Raw genomic sequence first — 18,437 nt, forward strand, 5'->3', positions numbered from 1 at the left:
AACGGTAGAATTCAACGCTTTATATTTATTTTACTAAGATTTCATTTTTATAATCTTTTAAAGTGTGGCACTTTTTCAAACAATTTCCTCCAACGTTCTACGTATTTTCGTGACATGCGAGTGCAAAGGGTTGAAAAGATCCCTCTCAAGTCTGTTCCATTTACAAACCTATAATTTAGGTAATGTTCAAAATTTCTGAAATCTCCCTTAAACTATGCGAAACGCAAAATGTAACAAAAGAAAATTAAAAGGAGCAAGTGAACTGATCATGAGAGTTTCAATCGTGAGGCCATAATGAAGCAATTGTCATTTGGATTAGTAGGGTTACACGTGTCCTTGCTGCACGTGATTCACTGGGAGCGGAGTGATCAATATCCATTTAATAGTGCTCGAACGACTCGTCACCATGTTTGAAGTTTTGACGTCATTTATTTTCGCGAGATTATAATTAGTGCTCGAAGACCTCGACGTCTATACACAAACCGTGTAAAAGTGAGACTAATCCTTCGCGTTGATATTTCTATTTAACTTCTTAGATACACACTCTCCGCCCATCTCGAAATTTATTTACTCTATCGTAGTAAACATTATTTTTCGTACTAATACAGTTAGTATGAATCGAAGGACGAAGTGAACGAGGTCTCTTGCCCTGAAAGAAAACGACTAGTTTAAAACCTACTGTGTATAATTATGCGCATTCACGCTTTTATGGACCTATTAATTTAATGTTCGTGATAAAAGTCTCAAAAACAACGTTTTATTAATCTTTATTCGAGTTTTTGTTTTACTGTGCACCTCGTATTTGCATACACTTACTTAGGAATGTTTAGGAATTCGTTTCAAAATAGAATCGAAGAAACTTAGACTTTAAACGAAACGAATCTGATTGATCATTAGCTTGAATTGTGTTTTTAGGATGTAGACAATTAATTCAATCTAGTACTTCGAAATGTAAACAGTTATTTCCCGTATTTGTAAACTAAGTAAGTCCTACGAGCAACAATTCAGTTCAAAGTTCTCCCTTTGGTTCGCGAATGTTCGAAGGTAAATATCCAATGATAATTATGATTAACGATTTTAATATTACTCAGCAGCATAAGGTTTATAAATGTAACACAAATAAGTTAATTACAATAAAGTATCACAGAAGTTTCGGTACACTTCCAAATCATCCATCGAGTCTTATTTTAACTTTGCGTGCAACAAGTTCCGCGAAATTATATCATGATAACACCTTCATTTCCATACGGTGATTATCAGCGTCCCGTTATCAAGCTGCATCAAAACGACTTATATGAGCCAATGCAATTTCGAGGAAATCGATTTTCTTCTCTGCAAAGCAACGATAATATTCAGTATAGATTGTATCTTCTAAACAATCATAGCAAATATCTTTTTATCTTCTGCAACGGCATACAAATAAATAATAATATAATAAACGCACTCATCCGTAATCTTTGAAATTATATACAATATTATGCAATTTTTACAAATTTTCGGTATACTTTCGGATTTACCAAATACATGGATACGTTGAACGCCACGAAAATCTTAAGCGTTTTCCCGTAGAGTTTTTCTTTTGCAGCAAAGAAAAGCAGGAACAATTATTAATTATTTGGCGTTGCAATGTTTGCATTGCACTATTATCAACTTAGTAACGCTATTAAACATTTTCATTCCACATAGACTATCTTGTGTGTTACGATTGTTTTCTAGTCATTCAGAAGCGTCAGTCACCAGTGACTGACATGGCGCTTAACGTGTTAAGAAAATACAATTAATCTAACAGTATTTACTGCATTCCATAAATATTTCCGTCGTTCTTATTCTAAGTAAAAATATATTCATTATTATTACTACCACTGGGTTACAGGGTGAAATTTTCTACTTGCTATCACTGTATGATCTCGATACAGTTCTATTTCTTTCCGAGGAAACGGCCTGTGACAACTTATGTAAATATATAATTCAAAGAATACCTGCATAAATATTGCATACCAGTTTCAACGTTCTCAGGATTCCATAATTCAAATGGAAGTATATCGATCTGAATGTAAGTCCGCAATAAATATAAAAATAAATGAAGTTCGAACTTAACGGAGCCTGTCGAATTTTTTGGTATCTTTTAATACGAGATTAACAAGTATCAGTTACGTCCGTAAATAATAATTTATTATTGTAATTTACTATTCTGAGAATTCGAGTTACCAGAACATTGTACATTCTTTGGAAAATATTTTAATTTGTAGTTCTTCAATATTCCGCGTGACTCTTTATTGATTTCGCTGACAATAAGCTAGCTTCTAACGCTTTATTTTATTTGCACTATCGGTCGTTGCGTCTTTACGAGTCACAGTATCTATAAGTCCACATCATCGTGACCATATACCTATTCCCGATCTGCATCAAAGACTGTTGCGACAGATAGCATCAATTTTTTAGTAATATATAGAGTAAAGAGACATTGTTTCCTGAATACGGCACTTAACGTATCGACGGAAAACAGAGGACTGTTATCTCTGTTGCGACGAGAGTGTACACAGTTGGCTAGGATCGAAAAATTATTGCTCCGGCCGTCTATAATGTAATGAAAAATGGGCAAGCGTTATTTCTACAATCGATAAATTTTCTTTTTTCTCAGTTATCCGATCTCTCAAGGAAATAACTAAATATTAACTACTTTCGTTCCTAAAATTGTTTAACAATTCTTAACAAATTTTTCAAATACAATACGATACGTAAATAATTGTTAAAAAATGTTTGCAGTTGAAAAGTGTTAAGAACAGCCCCTATTTTTGTATTATCACATGACTATGGATCTTTATTTATCATATTATTTATTTTATCTTTATTACTAATGTATACTGTAGAGAAATACACATTATCAGTGTGTGAAAATAATTACGATATCGATTTTGATTCTATTACTGTTATCCTCGGTTTAACACGTTCGCTACCAGCGCTTGTATAAATCTTCTAAACAAAACATTAAAAGAATGAAACGGAAACGTGTCATTGAGTTCCTAAATATAATATCGTAGTTTAGAATTTCTAATAACAATATCTATAGGATTAATTTCATTTTCATTATGTGAAATATAGGATTACAGCCGTCACGAATATGTGACGCTGGTAGCGAACGTGTTAAAGTATTACTCGAAAAATGATAAAAGATCACGTACAACGATGGTCAAACCGTCAAGCATTAAAACAGAACGTAAGCATGGACTTTTTGCAGTAAAAGTTAGCATACAAAAAGGATGGCATTACTTATGGAATGATCTAATATAAAAATCACACGGCGTTCTAGAGTATTAAGATAGCATAAGTTGCTATTGAAGAACCGTTGTCGCAAGAAACCGAATGCTCAAGGTAAAGCAACCATATACGCAGGCTGTAATGGAGAAAAGGAGGAAACTTTTGTCGCTTGTCCGCATGCAAGTCAAACGATGCATTATTCCTTGACCTGACCTAACGGAGGCCTCTTTCATATTCATTAGAATCTCCCCCCTTTTGGACCACGAAAGGCGTCCGCGTGCTAACGCGCCTCGAAATGAATTCTTTTTATCAAAATATCTTCTTGCCAGCGCCATCTTGTCTCTTTTCAAATATTTCACTGTTATTTTTGTTTCTCATTCGACTGAGATGCGCTAAGTAGTTTCGTTTGGGAATGATGTATTAGCTGATTGCAATTAATGTTCCCTTTTAGGTTATGTGCGGTGCATTTTAAGCGGTCCTCTTAAACTTACTCATACCATTTCTAACTTGTATTATTTCCTTTCGCTATCTCGTCTGCAGCTAAAATAAAATAATCTGAAATTATGTGGTAAACTTCTGCTGCAACTGACATAATTAAACCAGTATATTAATGACGATTTTACATGTACATCTACAGTGGCGATCGAAAAGTATTTGTACATGGAGGAAATTGTAAAAATGATGGGGAATCTTATTTTAATCAATTTTTGTGGAATATTTAAATTAATATTTGGCAGAAATGTTAATCAGTCAATACTTTAATTTATTTCTTGGAATATTTATGCATGTTGTCTTTGTGTATTTTATTTTGTACTACTTATATGTATGTTGCACGACTAATTAAATCGAAAGATATGAGTTCTGTGGAACATGATTCATGAATGTTCTGGGAAAAATGTAAATTGACACTGAAGTCGGTGGAACAACATCGTAACACTTGAGGCATCCAGGTTTCTTGAATTTCTCGAAAGTTCTTATTCATTTGCGACAAAAATGCACAGTGTTTATCCAATTTTTGACTGAATTCTTAATGGTACTTTTCAAAATACTTTTGAAAATGATATAGATTTCAAAATCAATGGCTGACCTTGCATACTAAGGAAACGACGGAAACAATGATGAACCTTTGTACGAAAAGGTGTTCATATGATCAAATTCTGAACATTATAGAAAATTAAATTAAATAAACTTTCAGTATTTAAGTAACTGCATATTATTCCCAATACCTTCGTTTTGAATTAAATCTAACGATTTTCTCATTTAGAATTGAAAAATAAATAAAGATAATAAAACATTCATGACTTCGTTCAATTTATCATCAATTCTCATAAGTTATATTTTCAAAGAACTCGTTCAGTAATATCCTTCTAATATTTCAAATAAAAATAATAACAAGAAGTTTCATAAGCAGTGTCTTAAGTGTATTTAAGAGATTGGTAATCAACGTGCATTGAAGAAATAATTCTAAAAAACACACGAACCATAAAATTATAAAAAAGTCACAAATGTAAGGCGAAATGTAATTTAACATATAATTTCGGTTTTTATCTGGAATCAAAGCTATCGACCGTGAAGTTAAAGAGGCTGTTTATCTTGGCCAGGATCATCGATACGAGTAAGGCGAATGCATAAGGCGCGTGCATCGATTAGCATTTCGACAGTGTGCATGGATCAACTTGAAAGCTTTTTGGTATCAGTCGCATATCTGAGAGGTCCCCAGTGAATAATATGCAACGATACGACACTGAATCGCTTAGCACATCCATCAAGGGATTGACTTTCCGTTCATTTGTCTCTTTCAAGCTGTCCCACTAAAAAATAACGGAGACATTAGGAATTCGATCTCGTCTCGGCTTCGTATTTCAAGCTTCTGTAAATTTCATAAGACAACAAGGTATAATCTGTTTCATTCTTTCATTGTTCACTTTTCTCCAAGCTTCCTTTCGACTTGATCGCGTAAAGTACTTGACAAAATTGTGCGAAACAAGAGTCAATTTTAAGTGAAGTCAGTTTGTATGTCTATTGCAAAAATTAATAAGTTTGAAAAATGACTGTAAATCACTAATAATATAAACCTCGAATGTCTACAGTATGTAATTAATTCTACAAAATGTTTTGTTACCTATAACCATTCACATAAAATACAAAAATATTTATATTATAATAATGATCCACTGCATAATTTGACCATATGAATGCATCTATTATTTGTTTCTTTAGAATTAAGTGCTTTTCGTTCAAAGACTCATTTTTGTTGTTTCTGTCGTTTCCTTAACATACAAGGTTAGCCATTGATTTTTAAATCTATATCATTCCCAAAAATATTTTGTGAAACACCATTTTCATTCATACATTCAAAATAAATTTGAACGAAACCAAACATTTTGACGCGAACTACACTTCTTAAAGTTTCCATAATATTCTGCAATACTTATAATACAACTTATCGAGGGAGATATCGAATAAAAATTAAATTTCTTATTCACTTATAACATCCAACGAATTTCGTGAGTAGTTCTAAGCGCATTCCTTCCGCGAGATCAACGACACGATAAACGAGCATCGATTGCACGTTAAAAAATGCAGCTTTGTCAGGATACAGCTGTAAAGTTGACGCCGCCGTTCACATTATGCGGGTCAAAAAGGAAAATATGCTGTGAATTGACTTTTAGATGAAAGAACTTTGGACAACATAAAGGCCGGTCAAAAGGTGAATCTCCCTGTGGTGGGGGAACTTATGATAGATTAAAAACCGTTTTGTAGTCCTTTGTCGGGGTAATACGTGACTACAATAATGGCTCATTGAATAATTTGTATAGAATTATGATAATGCACGTCGAAGGACTTTGGAATCGATTGACAAAGACGAGGCTATTCCTCTAACCCATTCGCCGGGGTACAATTTCTGTTTCCACTTTCCGCAAAGAATTCGAAAAGCTTCTAAGAAGATCCTTGACAGCAGTATTATTTTACCTCGACGAATTATAAACTTCATCAGTTTCGCCAATTAGTGTTTTACAGATATTAACAGATATGCAACACTTATTATTCCTTTGGTGCAAGGATAAATAGGAACAGTTGATAATTTGACATCACAATCCTTGCATTACACTAGTATCAACTTACTTTATTAAACATTTTTATTCAACATCGGTCATCTTGTATATTATAATTGTTTTCAAGCAATTCAAAAGCGTCGGTCATTAGTGACTAACATGGCGCTTAACGTGTTAAATTTCAAATTAGTTACGATACAAATGATTCATTGTTTTCTCGAAATAAGGATTGAAACTCATCATTTCAACAAGTTCTAGTGTTAAGTTTAAATAGTGCCGCCGGTGATTGGAGTTTCCAAATTATTTGGAAACAATTATCACGTCGACTGGCGAATAAACACTCACCGAAACTCCCATGCAATCGAAATGGCTTTCTTAATAAAACAGAACAGCCACGGTTCTTCGTAATAATTGCTCTACTGTCCTTTCTATGTTTAACACTACACGTACCGGCACTTTATCTATCGACCATATTTTTGCGAAGGGAATATAGATGATTGTTGATTTACCACGGAGACAATGCGCAACATAACTTTTGGATAATAATAAGATGATGTATTTTCATTTGTTTTTAACGAGAACGAATGAAAATATATAATCTTTGTCTTATCCAAAAACTATTTTAAATATTGTTTCCGTATTAAATCAATCACCTATATTCCCTTCACAAAAATATGATCGGTGGCTAAAGTGCCAGTACGTTTAGTATTATTAGCAATTATTACGTACCAGAAAAAGTTCGTGCAGTTTTGTAAATCAATGTTTAAATCCAGAGAACGTAATATAATTTTATTTTATTCGATATCAACAGCATAAATATAACTTTCTACTAATGCCAGTTTCATTCGTTTACTCGTTGATCGAATTACTATAGCTCACTCAATTAAACGATGATTATTTGAAAACATTTCTATATTACAAATAATGCTACTTAATGGACTGACATTCAGCTACACGAACGTGCGATAACAATAACACAATTCAATCAGACGATTTAATATTATATTCTCACCATTTCGTGTATTTTTCTCTATGAAATCGCGCCGTATTCGACGTGTTAAACTAATAAAATACTGATTGAAACCACTCCAATTCATTACTAACAAAGAAAACCACGCGAACTTTACCGAATACGATTTTTTTGATAATGTGTTACCAATCTGTACGCATAATCTCCGTCGTCGTCTTTCATCGATTACGTAATCCAATGGAAATCAATCGCGCGCGAGCCGAGGCTTAATTACGGTTTTAGCCGGCACACCAGCTTCCATGTGAATTTATCACGGCCTTCGATATCGACGGAAGAATTTCATTGTTTCGTCTCGTTGTAATTCGAGCGGCCTTTCGATGGATAAAAACAACGAGCGAGCGAATACGTATGGGACACGTGAGAGAGTCCGCTAAGGGTTACATAATCCCAGGCAATTCCTATGAAATGACAAGGCTTTTATAAGGTCTCAATTCACCGTAAAATCTTGACATCCTTTCCATCAGGTACACGGGGCAATTTGAAAACCGAATATGCAGCACGGTGTGCCTTCAATACATTTTCTTTCTCTTCCTCGAAGAACTCGCGGCCAGTCGTAATTTGGATTGCATAAGTGTCCTCCCACCTTCTGCCATCGGTCGTTCTTTTTCTCACTTTTATATATATATATATGTACTTTTTTGTCAGCGTGTGGTCGAACCAACGCCGTAGTAGGTGCATTGCTCACACCACAAGGCTCTTATGTAAACGTGCATAACAATACTAAGTTACTAATCATACGGTTGCCTCAATGGCCGCATCCTGCATTAGTGAGACCTCGAAAGAACGTCAGCGTGGCACGGCTCACGTGATTCCGAAGATGGACACTGCTACCGTATCGATCCCGAATGGAAGTCACTTGATCCTGTTCGAATTTGCGTGAACTCTTTCGAGATTTAACACGCTCGCTACCGGCGCTCATTTTGGTGCTGGTCTCCTCAATTATATTTTCTTCAATCCAATAAATCTTGTAAATAAAATATTAGAAAAATGAAACTGTAAACGAGTCACTGAGTTTTTAAGTATAATGTCGTAGTTTATAATTTCTAATAACAGTATCTATAGGATTAATTTCATTTTCATTGTGTAAAATATAGGATTACTGTTTAATCTCTTCAGAGCCGAATTTTCTGTTAGAACTGACAAAGATGATCTTAGTTTTTGTTTGGAAGCAATTTATTCTGTTCGTATTGATACAAACTGAACAATAGGAAAATAAACGAAGACGTTAAAGAGAAAAATCAGAAGAAAAATCAGAATTATACGAAAATAAAGCAAGTGTCCATTCAATGAACAACTTTAAATTAAAATCAGATGTACACACGGGTCAGTATTCTTGAAGAGATTGACCCCTTGCCTTATGATTTCTTTCTGAACTGTAATCGATCTAATTACTTGGTTATTAATGATTTATTGAAAATCAGAGAAAATTCCAGTCTTATTCTATGTCAACGCGTGCTATAAGGTATAATCAATGATAACAGAGGAATAACATGTAATTTTCATTTGAACAAATCGAATAATATTTATGTTTGTTAAATTCTATTTGAAATCTTCACCACGAGTCTGACTCGATATTGTAGGGCAAGGGGTTAAGAAAGTATGCGATGATTATTCTCAAAGTGGGGTATGAATCTATTCTGTTTAGCTTTTGAGGTGGAACATATAAAATAAATATAATATATTTATTAAGAAAATTAGGAAAATATTGACGTGTACGAAACTGTATGTTTGAACAGGTTTGTTAATATAGTATTCTGTTATGTGGAATGAAATGTCTTTCAAAATTATTTGTTGGTTTGCCTTTTTAAGGTAATTCGGACATAGAAGGTTAATATAATATTTAATATACTATGATATATATTATAGCAAATATGTTAGTTTCCTTCTATAATATTTTTTGAGATAACCCATGAATGCTCTAAAGAGTTATAATCTTACAGTTTCTTCTTCCATTTCAGGTGATTGCTAAAATACTCCGTATCATAGTTTATACTTTTCTTGTTACAGAATGGCAGTCACCAAGATGACGACAACGAAGTATTTTTCTGGGATCCAGTGTCTACCAAGAACCGTAATTCGAAAAATCAGAATCACACTCGGCAGCTCCAAGAACAACTGGCACAAGCCACCATGAAGATACATGATTTAGAGACTGAATTGAAACGTGTTCAAATGGTAAGATACCACTTGCTTCGTGCATTAACACTTCACAGAAATATAAGCCTCTTTTGTATTTTCAGTTGTTGAGATACCATTTTCTAAACACGATGAATATACACTATTTCCCAAAAATTAAAATCGTAATTAATTTCGTAAATGTGAAGCTTCTACTTTCGCGTTCCATAAACTATTTCTTTTCGTCAAAGTGTTAATCCGTATATCTTAAAAATAATAAATAATGACTTCTATAACTTTATACAAATTCTTTTAATGTCTAAAGAAGGATTACGTTCATTACAATTTTGTATCATTAATTAATGCAGAAAATCACGTTATACATGAACAGTAAAATTGCATTGTTGTTTATAATATAGTGACAGTGCATTTTATTATTAAATGAATAATTGGGTCATTGAAAATTTGTAAAATAACGCTTCCCTGAGAACCTAGAGTGAAATTGATTAAATGTACAATAATAAGCACCCGAGCACTGCTCGTTAATGGATGGCATGATATTGCAAAATTTTCTAACAATAATAAATGTACCGAGCTTTCTCCAGTTCATTTTCAGTTTGATACATAATTATATGGTTACTACGCCACTTTGATCTTGGTCGTGTCGCCGTAAACAGTTTATTATACAACAGTAATGGCACAATAAAATCGTATAGTTGTTTTTTTATACGCGTACAGCTTCATAGAGTCAATCCCGAGTGTTGCTGCAACAGAAACTATAATTGTTTCGAGATTTGCTTACCACTTTACGCAATCCTTTCTTTTCTGTTCCGTGCATCTAATAATCACGTTGTTCCTCCCGTCCCACTAAATATAAAATACATAATTACGATTGTAATTGTTTTGAGATAATTGCGTTTCATTTTAAGCATGCACCGCCAACTGTTTCACGCATACATGCACGTGACGGCAGATGTCATTACGCATTATCTTTAATCAATATTGTATCACTGCCACCTTATTGGATGTGGGAAATGGACGGACCAGTGTCCATGATTAATGAAAGAGGATAATATTACCTTCGAACGACATAAAGAAATTTGTTCCATTTTTTTTTAATACGTTACAATAATTCATATAAAATCTGTCACCATTGTCAACCACTTGTATGATTTTCTTTACTAATCTTCTTGGATTTATTTTGTAATTAATAGTTTGCGATAAAGCGAAGAAATCTCATATTTGTTATAAGTATAGACTGACTTTAAAAGTAAAATATTAATAATATGAAAAATAGTTTCCAACTTCGACTTATATACGATGAATACCATTGATTTTTAGTAAACCGAATTAAAAATCTTATATATCAAGGGGTTAACAGAGAGACCTGGTTTCATAAAAGTATGATTCGAATCTATGCAACAATAGAAACGCACTATTCAATTTTAATACACATACTGGCGAAATATCATTCTGAAATCTTACTTTATACAGGTCAATAATTCCTCTTTGAAAGATGAACTCCCTGATGGACATCAGACGGCAGAATTTGTAAGAGCCAAGCAGGATATGGTGAACCGTATTATACAAATGGAAGAAAAGGTATAACACGAGAGAAAGACGTTTACTTGAGAACTCTAATTTTCTTTCCATTTAGCGTTAATTTCTTTAATATCAATAAGAATAAATTCACTTACAAGTAGTACTCGAATCACAAAACTGAGAAATCAGTGCATTGACATTTAAAATGGTTTTACGTAAATTCTACTTAAAAATACTATTCTCACTGTTATCAATGGAGAACTCTTGAAACCGCGACTTTAGTTTCTTACAGTATTCATAAAATCAGAAAATCATTCGTGCGTATTCATAGAATGAAATAAAATCTTATAAGCTAGCTCAATTATGTCTATTTTTATTCAGACATAGTACTACGCTTGCGTGCAACATTGATTCCTTTTATACAAACGAAGACAAAACCTTTCTACATATATAGCTCTTCAATTAATGCTCTATTCACCCTTAAAGCCTCGTATACGATGAATTCTAATTAACGTTCTAAGCTACGATTTGTAGACCCTTGTCTGACATAGTTGCATTTTCATCTTTTAATCACGTTTCAGTTCCTTTAACACTAAAACTACCAGATAGATCAGAATGACCCGTTCCTGACTTCTTCGTTTTGCAATTATTAAAAAGACAACAGAGGATTCTCTGAGAAATTATTAAAGAAATTGATTTAGCAGTAGGCAAATTGAATTCTAAATCAATTAAAGTCTCAATAGATACGTTCTTGGAGTTTCTATAAAGGAATTTCAGAAAGTCAATTTGATTGCTCGGTAATTTTAATGCTAGGGCTGTTTTTACACTTTAAAAAGATACAAAAATATGTAAGCTTAATTTAAGGCCATAATTCTAGAGTCCTTTCCAATAGTTTGAAGATAAGCCATTCACTGAAATTTCATTTAATGCGAACACATGAATTCGATGTTTAATTAGAGCCGGGAAGCGGAGAGAAACACAAAACGCATACAACCGGATGAAACCGCATTGATCAATGACTTCCGTACGGTGCTGTCCAAATTGAACTCCCTGGAGAAGTTAGATTTGGTGCGAACCGCACTGAAAGCGCTGGAAACTGAAAATGAAAAACACACCGAGACCGATAGGCAAGAAAAGTCGGACTTTGATGAGAAGTTTAAGAAACACGATAACTACGGCCACCAGTCTATCGCGGTAAAATCTGGTTTCGATGTACACTCGGAACATCACAAGCGACACGATGGTTTTATCGAGGCTTCGAGCAACAAGGAGACGGAATTGTATAAGAGAATCGAAGAACTTCAAGAGGAAAATAAGAGACTGCTCGCGAGCGTGGAAGAATTGGACCAACAGCATGAAGAATCGATTCGTGAGTATACTAATGAACAAAAGTATTATATTTGTCCTTTGTGTGAAGTAATGTTTTTCTACTTTTTCCTTTAAATTGAATTTCATATTCATAAATAAATTCAATTAATTTAACACAAATAATCCTTATGAAAAATAATAAGCAATTATTTTGATAGTTTTGTATATTAATATTTGTGTTTATCGTTGCATATAAAATTATTTTTGTGTAACCGTTGGCTGCTTTTTTTTAGATGTTAAATTAATAACATCGTTCATTCGTTCAATCTTACAACGGAAAAAATTACTTCTCAGACTTAATACAGATGATGTCATTGTCAATGAATTTTTCTGTCGCACGTCGCACAGCACGTAACATGATTGTCACAGATAAAAGAAATAAAAAAGAACAAGATCAATGAAATCGCGAGAAGATAATACAATGATATTACGTATCAAATTTTATATTGTGTCGAAAACATACTCTAAGTCGATAATGCTTTTACTTCAATTGCACCTCTGTTTTATCGTTCATGCGAAACAACGTGAAACACCTGCAACATGTATATTTCTTGTATTTCAGAAAAGCTGTTGTCTCTCAAGGAAGAAATCGAGAAAAAACACCGATGCCTTCAGAACGCTTACGAGCAGCTCTACGTGGACTACAATCAAGCTCAGGATAAAGTTTCTCATCTGCAGGATATACTGAAATCCTCCAATTCCGTTGAAACTGAAAAGATATCTCATTCCTCGCAAACTGCCCAGTTCGAGAATACAGACAAGGTCGTTCAAACGGACGATTCTGAAGGCGATGGGAAGACGAACGCAGAAAATACGGTTGACGAATTAATCGTTAAAGTGAAAGAAATTCTGAAGAACATTCCTGTAGAGTCAGAGCCAGGTGTTTCGATTTTTGAAACCGTTGCGAGACAATACGTCGACGCGAAATGGAAGAAGGATGTATTAGAGAAGAAGCTAACAGAGTTGAATCGAGAGTTGAAGGATGCCGCGGAAATGAAGGAAAATTTGCAAATAGAATGCGACGACATGCAGACGCAGGTAGACACGCTGTTACTGGAGATCCAAGACTTAAAATTGAATTTGCCGTCCATACCGGAAGCGAGCGAGGAGCGCGTCGCGCTACTAGAATCAGAAACGGAATCTCTGCAGGAAGAGGTGAAACACCTTCAAACGGAGAACGCCGTGTTGCGGAAAGAAAATGCAAATTTACGAGGGATTGGTTTGAACGAAATACGATTAGAGAATCAAGCTCACTTGGGAACTAGAAGTAAAAAAGTCTCGAGATTAGAGGACATTCCGGAATGCAGCGAAGAGACTGATAACCCAATGGAGAACTTGAATCGCAAACTGCACGCCACTTTAGACGAGAACGACGAATTACGGAAGAAGATCGATGTTCTCGAGAATACGGAGGAGGAGACGCAAGAGCAGCTGAGAATGTCATTGGAAAAGTGTAAAGGTTTGGACGAGAATATTGAATTCATCGAGGAACTGAAGTTTAATCTGGAGAACGTGAAACGGGAATTAAAGGTGTCGCTTTCTAATACGAAGCAGTTGGAGAGTAGTTTAGCGCTTCTTCAAGAGACTAAAAACGCGATAGAAAAAGAAAATGAACAACTGTCGTGTAGAAACGATCAGCTGGAAATGGAGATTTCGAAATGGCGGGAAATGACGTCGGAGAAGGAGAACGACGATGTGTTGAATAATCTTCAAAAGCAGCTTAGCGAAACTATTCGCGAAAAGGATGATTTGGATTATGATATCTTAAATATGAGGAAAGAATTGGACGAAGCATTTAATCAGATAGATGTGAAAGAAAATCAGATAATGAAACTGAGCCAGGAGAACGAAAGTTTAATGAAGGAAAAGAATTCTCTATCAGAACAAATACTTGCTATTCAAAATGAGTCTTATGATAAAATAGATTTGGTGAACACAGAGAAATCGTTGCTTGAACAAGAACAAAAGGAATTGGAGGAAGGTGTAGCGTCCAGAGAGAAAGAGTTAAGTGAAATTATTGAACGATTACGGGAAACAGAGGAACGATACGTGACACTGGAAAACAAGTTTTGCTCTTTGAGTATAAAAGCTGAAGAACTTCAATTGAAAAATGAAGACCTACAAAATACAATAGAAAAACAGAAAGATTTAAAGGACGAATTGGATATGTCTAAATCAACCATACAAAATCTCAACTCTGTACAAACTGATTATAACAAATTACTCTCTGAAATGGAAACTTTGCATTCGAAAGAAACAGAATTAATAAGCTTACAAGAAAGTTTCTCTAAACTAATGGAAGATAACGAAAATTTACGAGCTCTAAATGAAACCATTCAAGAAAGATGTAAACAATTAGAACAAGAAATATTAACTTTACAGACACAAAAGAATGAATTATCGAATCGTGTAAACGAAAATGATAATGATAGTGAAATCCAACAGACTATAGCACTTTTGGAAGAGAAAACACAGGAGAACAATGCTTTGAAAAGTAATAATGACAAATTAATGGCTGAAATAGTCGAAACACAGAAGAAGTTACAAGTAACCATTGAAAGTAACGCAGAATCAGCTGATATGGCGAAGCAGACGATAGAAAATTTATCTCATTTGATCAGACAAAAAGATGAAGAAATCAATAGTTTGAAGGCATCAGTTGATCTTGCCAAAAGTAATGCAGAAATGTCCAACAATTTTGCAACCGTCAAAAACGAAAGAGACGAATTGGTGACCCTCGTTACCATGAAGCATAATGAAAATTTAAAATACCACGAGGAAATTCAACGATTAACGCATCTCTTAAACGAACAGATATCGCAAATTCAAAGCTTGGTTCTAGAGAAAGATGCAAATTTGTCGAAATTGTCAGAGAAAGACGCAGAACTTTTATGGGCGAAAAATGAGTTGCAAGTAGTCCAGCAACGTTTAAAGAATATAGAGGCATCAAACAGTAGCGAAACCTGTGGAATTGTCGAACATTCCAGGCTCCTGGCAGAGGTTACTATTCTTAACGAGAAATGTAAGGCATTGGAAGCAGCCTTAATTCAAGAGCAGTCTAATAATAGGATAATGCAACATCAACTTATTGAGAGTCAGAACAAAGAAGTGAACGCTGAAAAAGAACTGGAGAGGCTACGATCGCATTTAGTTGAAATTGAATCTACTTATACAGAAGAAGCTTTGATTGTTGAAGAAGCGCGAAAGGAATTGGAAGTAAAGTTACAACAAGCTGAAGAAAAAATGAAACAAAGTTCAACCGCGTACACATCTGCTAGTATCAGAGCGAATCAACAAGTAGAGACATTACAACAGCAAATGGCCCTAATTATTCAACAAAGAGATGATATACAAAATAAACTATCCAGCGCTGAAGACAAAATTTTATCTCAGACCGCATCCCTAACTAATTTACAAATCGTCTTAGAACAGTTCCAACGAGGTATATATTCGACATACTATAATATTGAAATTTTTAAGAATGATTATTATTAATATTATTATTTTTATGTATAGAAATACAAAATTTATAAAGAAACTACTAACATGTTCGCGTTCCTTATTTTAGATAAAGAGAAGGACATCAAGGCAGCAACAGAAAGACTTCAAATGAAATTAAATGAATCATATATGAAGCAAGAAGAATTAGCTAATGACGTTATTAATCTTAAGGTACATTCACAAATTTACTCGTACAACGAAATTTATTTATCAGATTATTATTTCAATATTATTTTTAATACCTGTTAACAGGAGCAATTAGCTGAAGCTAAAGAATGTTTACAAGCAGCATCCAGATTAAGCGAGCAACTTGATAGAAAAACAGAACGTATTGAACAACTGAATGAAGAAGGTATTTAATTTTATAATTATCAAAAAATTTTACATTTTATTTCTGCCTGCATCTCTTATCCCTTTTACATCTCGCATGGTTAACATATTTTCACAATTAAAATATATCATAAAAATTTATTGGCTTTAAAGAGTGTCATAAAATTTTAATACCAATAATTTTGTACTGAAACATTCTCTGGAGCTATTATACAAAATTTTTCTAATGTATTATCAAATATGTGATATAATCATTAAATGCGAGAAATATTGATAAACGTAAGTAAATAATACATACGTGTGCTTATTTGGTGTGGTTATATATATTCATTCGGGATTAGTGTGTAAAATGAAATTGATAATAGTGATATACGAAAAATATTTAAACTGTTTTTATTTGTAAGTAGAACAGTGCTTATTATTGCTTAATTATTGAACTTTCCTGTATAACTTTTTCAGTGATATTAGATACGAAATTTTATTATATCGAGAATAATACTCTATCTTATTTTAATATGATAAAACACTTTCTATAACACTATGTTTATTATATATATAAAAATATGTTCTTGAATTTTATTCGTAAGTGGATTATTATTCTCATAAAAAAGATATTTTTTAGGAACATTTCACAGAAACACGTAATTAGTGTTAAGTTTTACAACATAATGTAACAATGCTTATTATATACAGCCTAAAATAAAGACAATGAAATATCTTATGACTATTGGTGAATACAACAATTAGTATTATAGTTACACAGATAGTGCAATAGTACTGGTATGCTATAATTGATACAAAAAATATGGATATAACATACTTTCACGTTGATATTTTTTAATGATGCACATATAATAAAATTGGACAAAAAAAATCTGATACTTTTATAGCTTGCTATAAATCAGCTTGCAAAACATCATACACACTCATTATAATTTATGCACTGGTAACATGGTTTAAATCCTACTCTATAGTTATTGGTTTGAGTGTGATCTGTGACTAATCTGCAAACGCAAACACATAGAAACTCCGGTGACGTAGTCAAATATCAGCTGGTAATTCTGGGATTTTGAGAACAGCCCAGGATTCTTGCTGGTATCCGGCTACGAACTGGACCGTCGCCTTAGCACACTAAATCACAACTTCATTGGTTCATGCATTGCCACTGGTGCTGGTACTATCTTCTCGCATATTTCTGAACAGAAATTCTTGATCTCTCACATAAAAGATCGTAAATAAGCAAAATATTTAATTGTATATTACTCTGTATGTATGTAAAACTACCTTTTTCAGTTAAAAATCTAACAATGTCTTATATGTATTAATAAATATTTGTTCTACATTTGTTTTACACTTTGGACTTTGAATCTGCATATATATATAATTGAGTTATTAATGCAAATACAATATGACAGTGATGCATTGAGTAATGTAATGACCTTAGCACTTATTAGTCTTTGAAACAAATGTTGGTTACCATGCATCTAAAATAATATTACATCATATGCTCAAGTTATGAATTTTTATGTATGATCATCTATCATTTACAATTAATTGTATAATCCTGTCAATTGCATTTGCAATCATACGATTCAGAAGTGTGTAAATGAGAGAGAAGTAAACAGTATATTTATATCATTTGTATAATATATATTATTATAGTAAATGAATTTAAAAATTGATAGATATTTCAATAGTAGCCCAAGTATTTTATGATGAAGTCTAAGATAGTACATTGCTCATGATATAAGAATAAAATATATAAAACCACACGTACAATTTGGTAGCGCTAGAGTGGGTAATCTCATGCGGTAACTGTGAGCGTGAAAATTGTAAAAGCTCATATTACCTCGTGGGGTTTCCCACCCGTTACCAATATCCTACAAAGATGAAAGCATGTAAAAAAATATGTTCATTTTCCACTTAATAATGTATATTTTCTTCTTATTTAATCTTAATTTTATAATGCATTAACCAATCCTTAATTTATTTCATTTTTGTAACAATTTACCATCACCTTCAGAAACAATTATTTTTATGATTTAAATATTTTTTTCTTATCTTGTAAAAGTAAGAATATTTTATGGTTATTATAATTATTTGAAACAAATTGTATTAATTTATAGAATAAATTTTCAACTTGATTGTAATGGCATCATAATATCATAATAAGATTGTTATTGAATTCTAATGCAATAATTTATATTATCGTAACAAACTAATTATATTATTATATT

The 18,437-nt window shown here is 33.1% G+C and overlaps 1 protein-coding gene across 3 annotated transcripts in view; it reads left to right on the forward strand.

Moving 5' to 3' along the window:
• LOC116428606 (uncharacterized) overlaps positions 1-18,437 on the forward strand; it is a 79,747-nt gene that overhangs the window by 58,184 nt on the left and 3,126 nt on the right. For all 3 annotated transcript variants that reach the window (XM_031980435.2, XM_031980436.2, XM_031980437.2), the window contains 6 exons: positions 9,352-9,519; positions 10,954-11,061; positions 11,959-12,370; positions 12,932-15,811; positions 15,938-16,041; positions 16,123-16,222. In XM_031980435.2, coding sequence (XP_031836295.2) covers positions 9,352-9,519; positions 10,954-11,061; positions 11,959-12,370; positions 12,932-15,811; positions 15,938-16,041; positions 16,123-16,222 — 3,772 coding nt within the window. The remainder of the gene's footprint in view (positions 1-9,351; positions 9,520-10,953; positions 11,062-11,958; positions 12,371-12,931; positions 15,812-15,937; positions 16,042-16,122; positions 16,223-18,437) is intronic.

Source organism: Nomia melanderi, chromosome 1 (assembly GCF_051020985.1).
Source record: "Nomia melanderi isolate GNS246 chromosome 1, iyNomMela1, whole genome shotgun sequence".
Lineage (NCBI taxonomy): Eukaryota > Metazoa > Arthropoda > Insecta > Hymenoptera > Halictidae > Nomia > Nomia melanderi.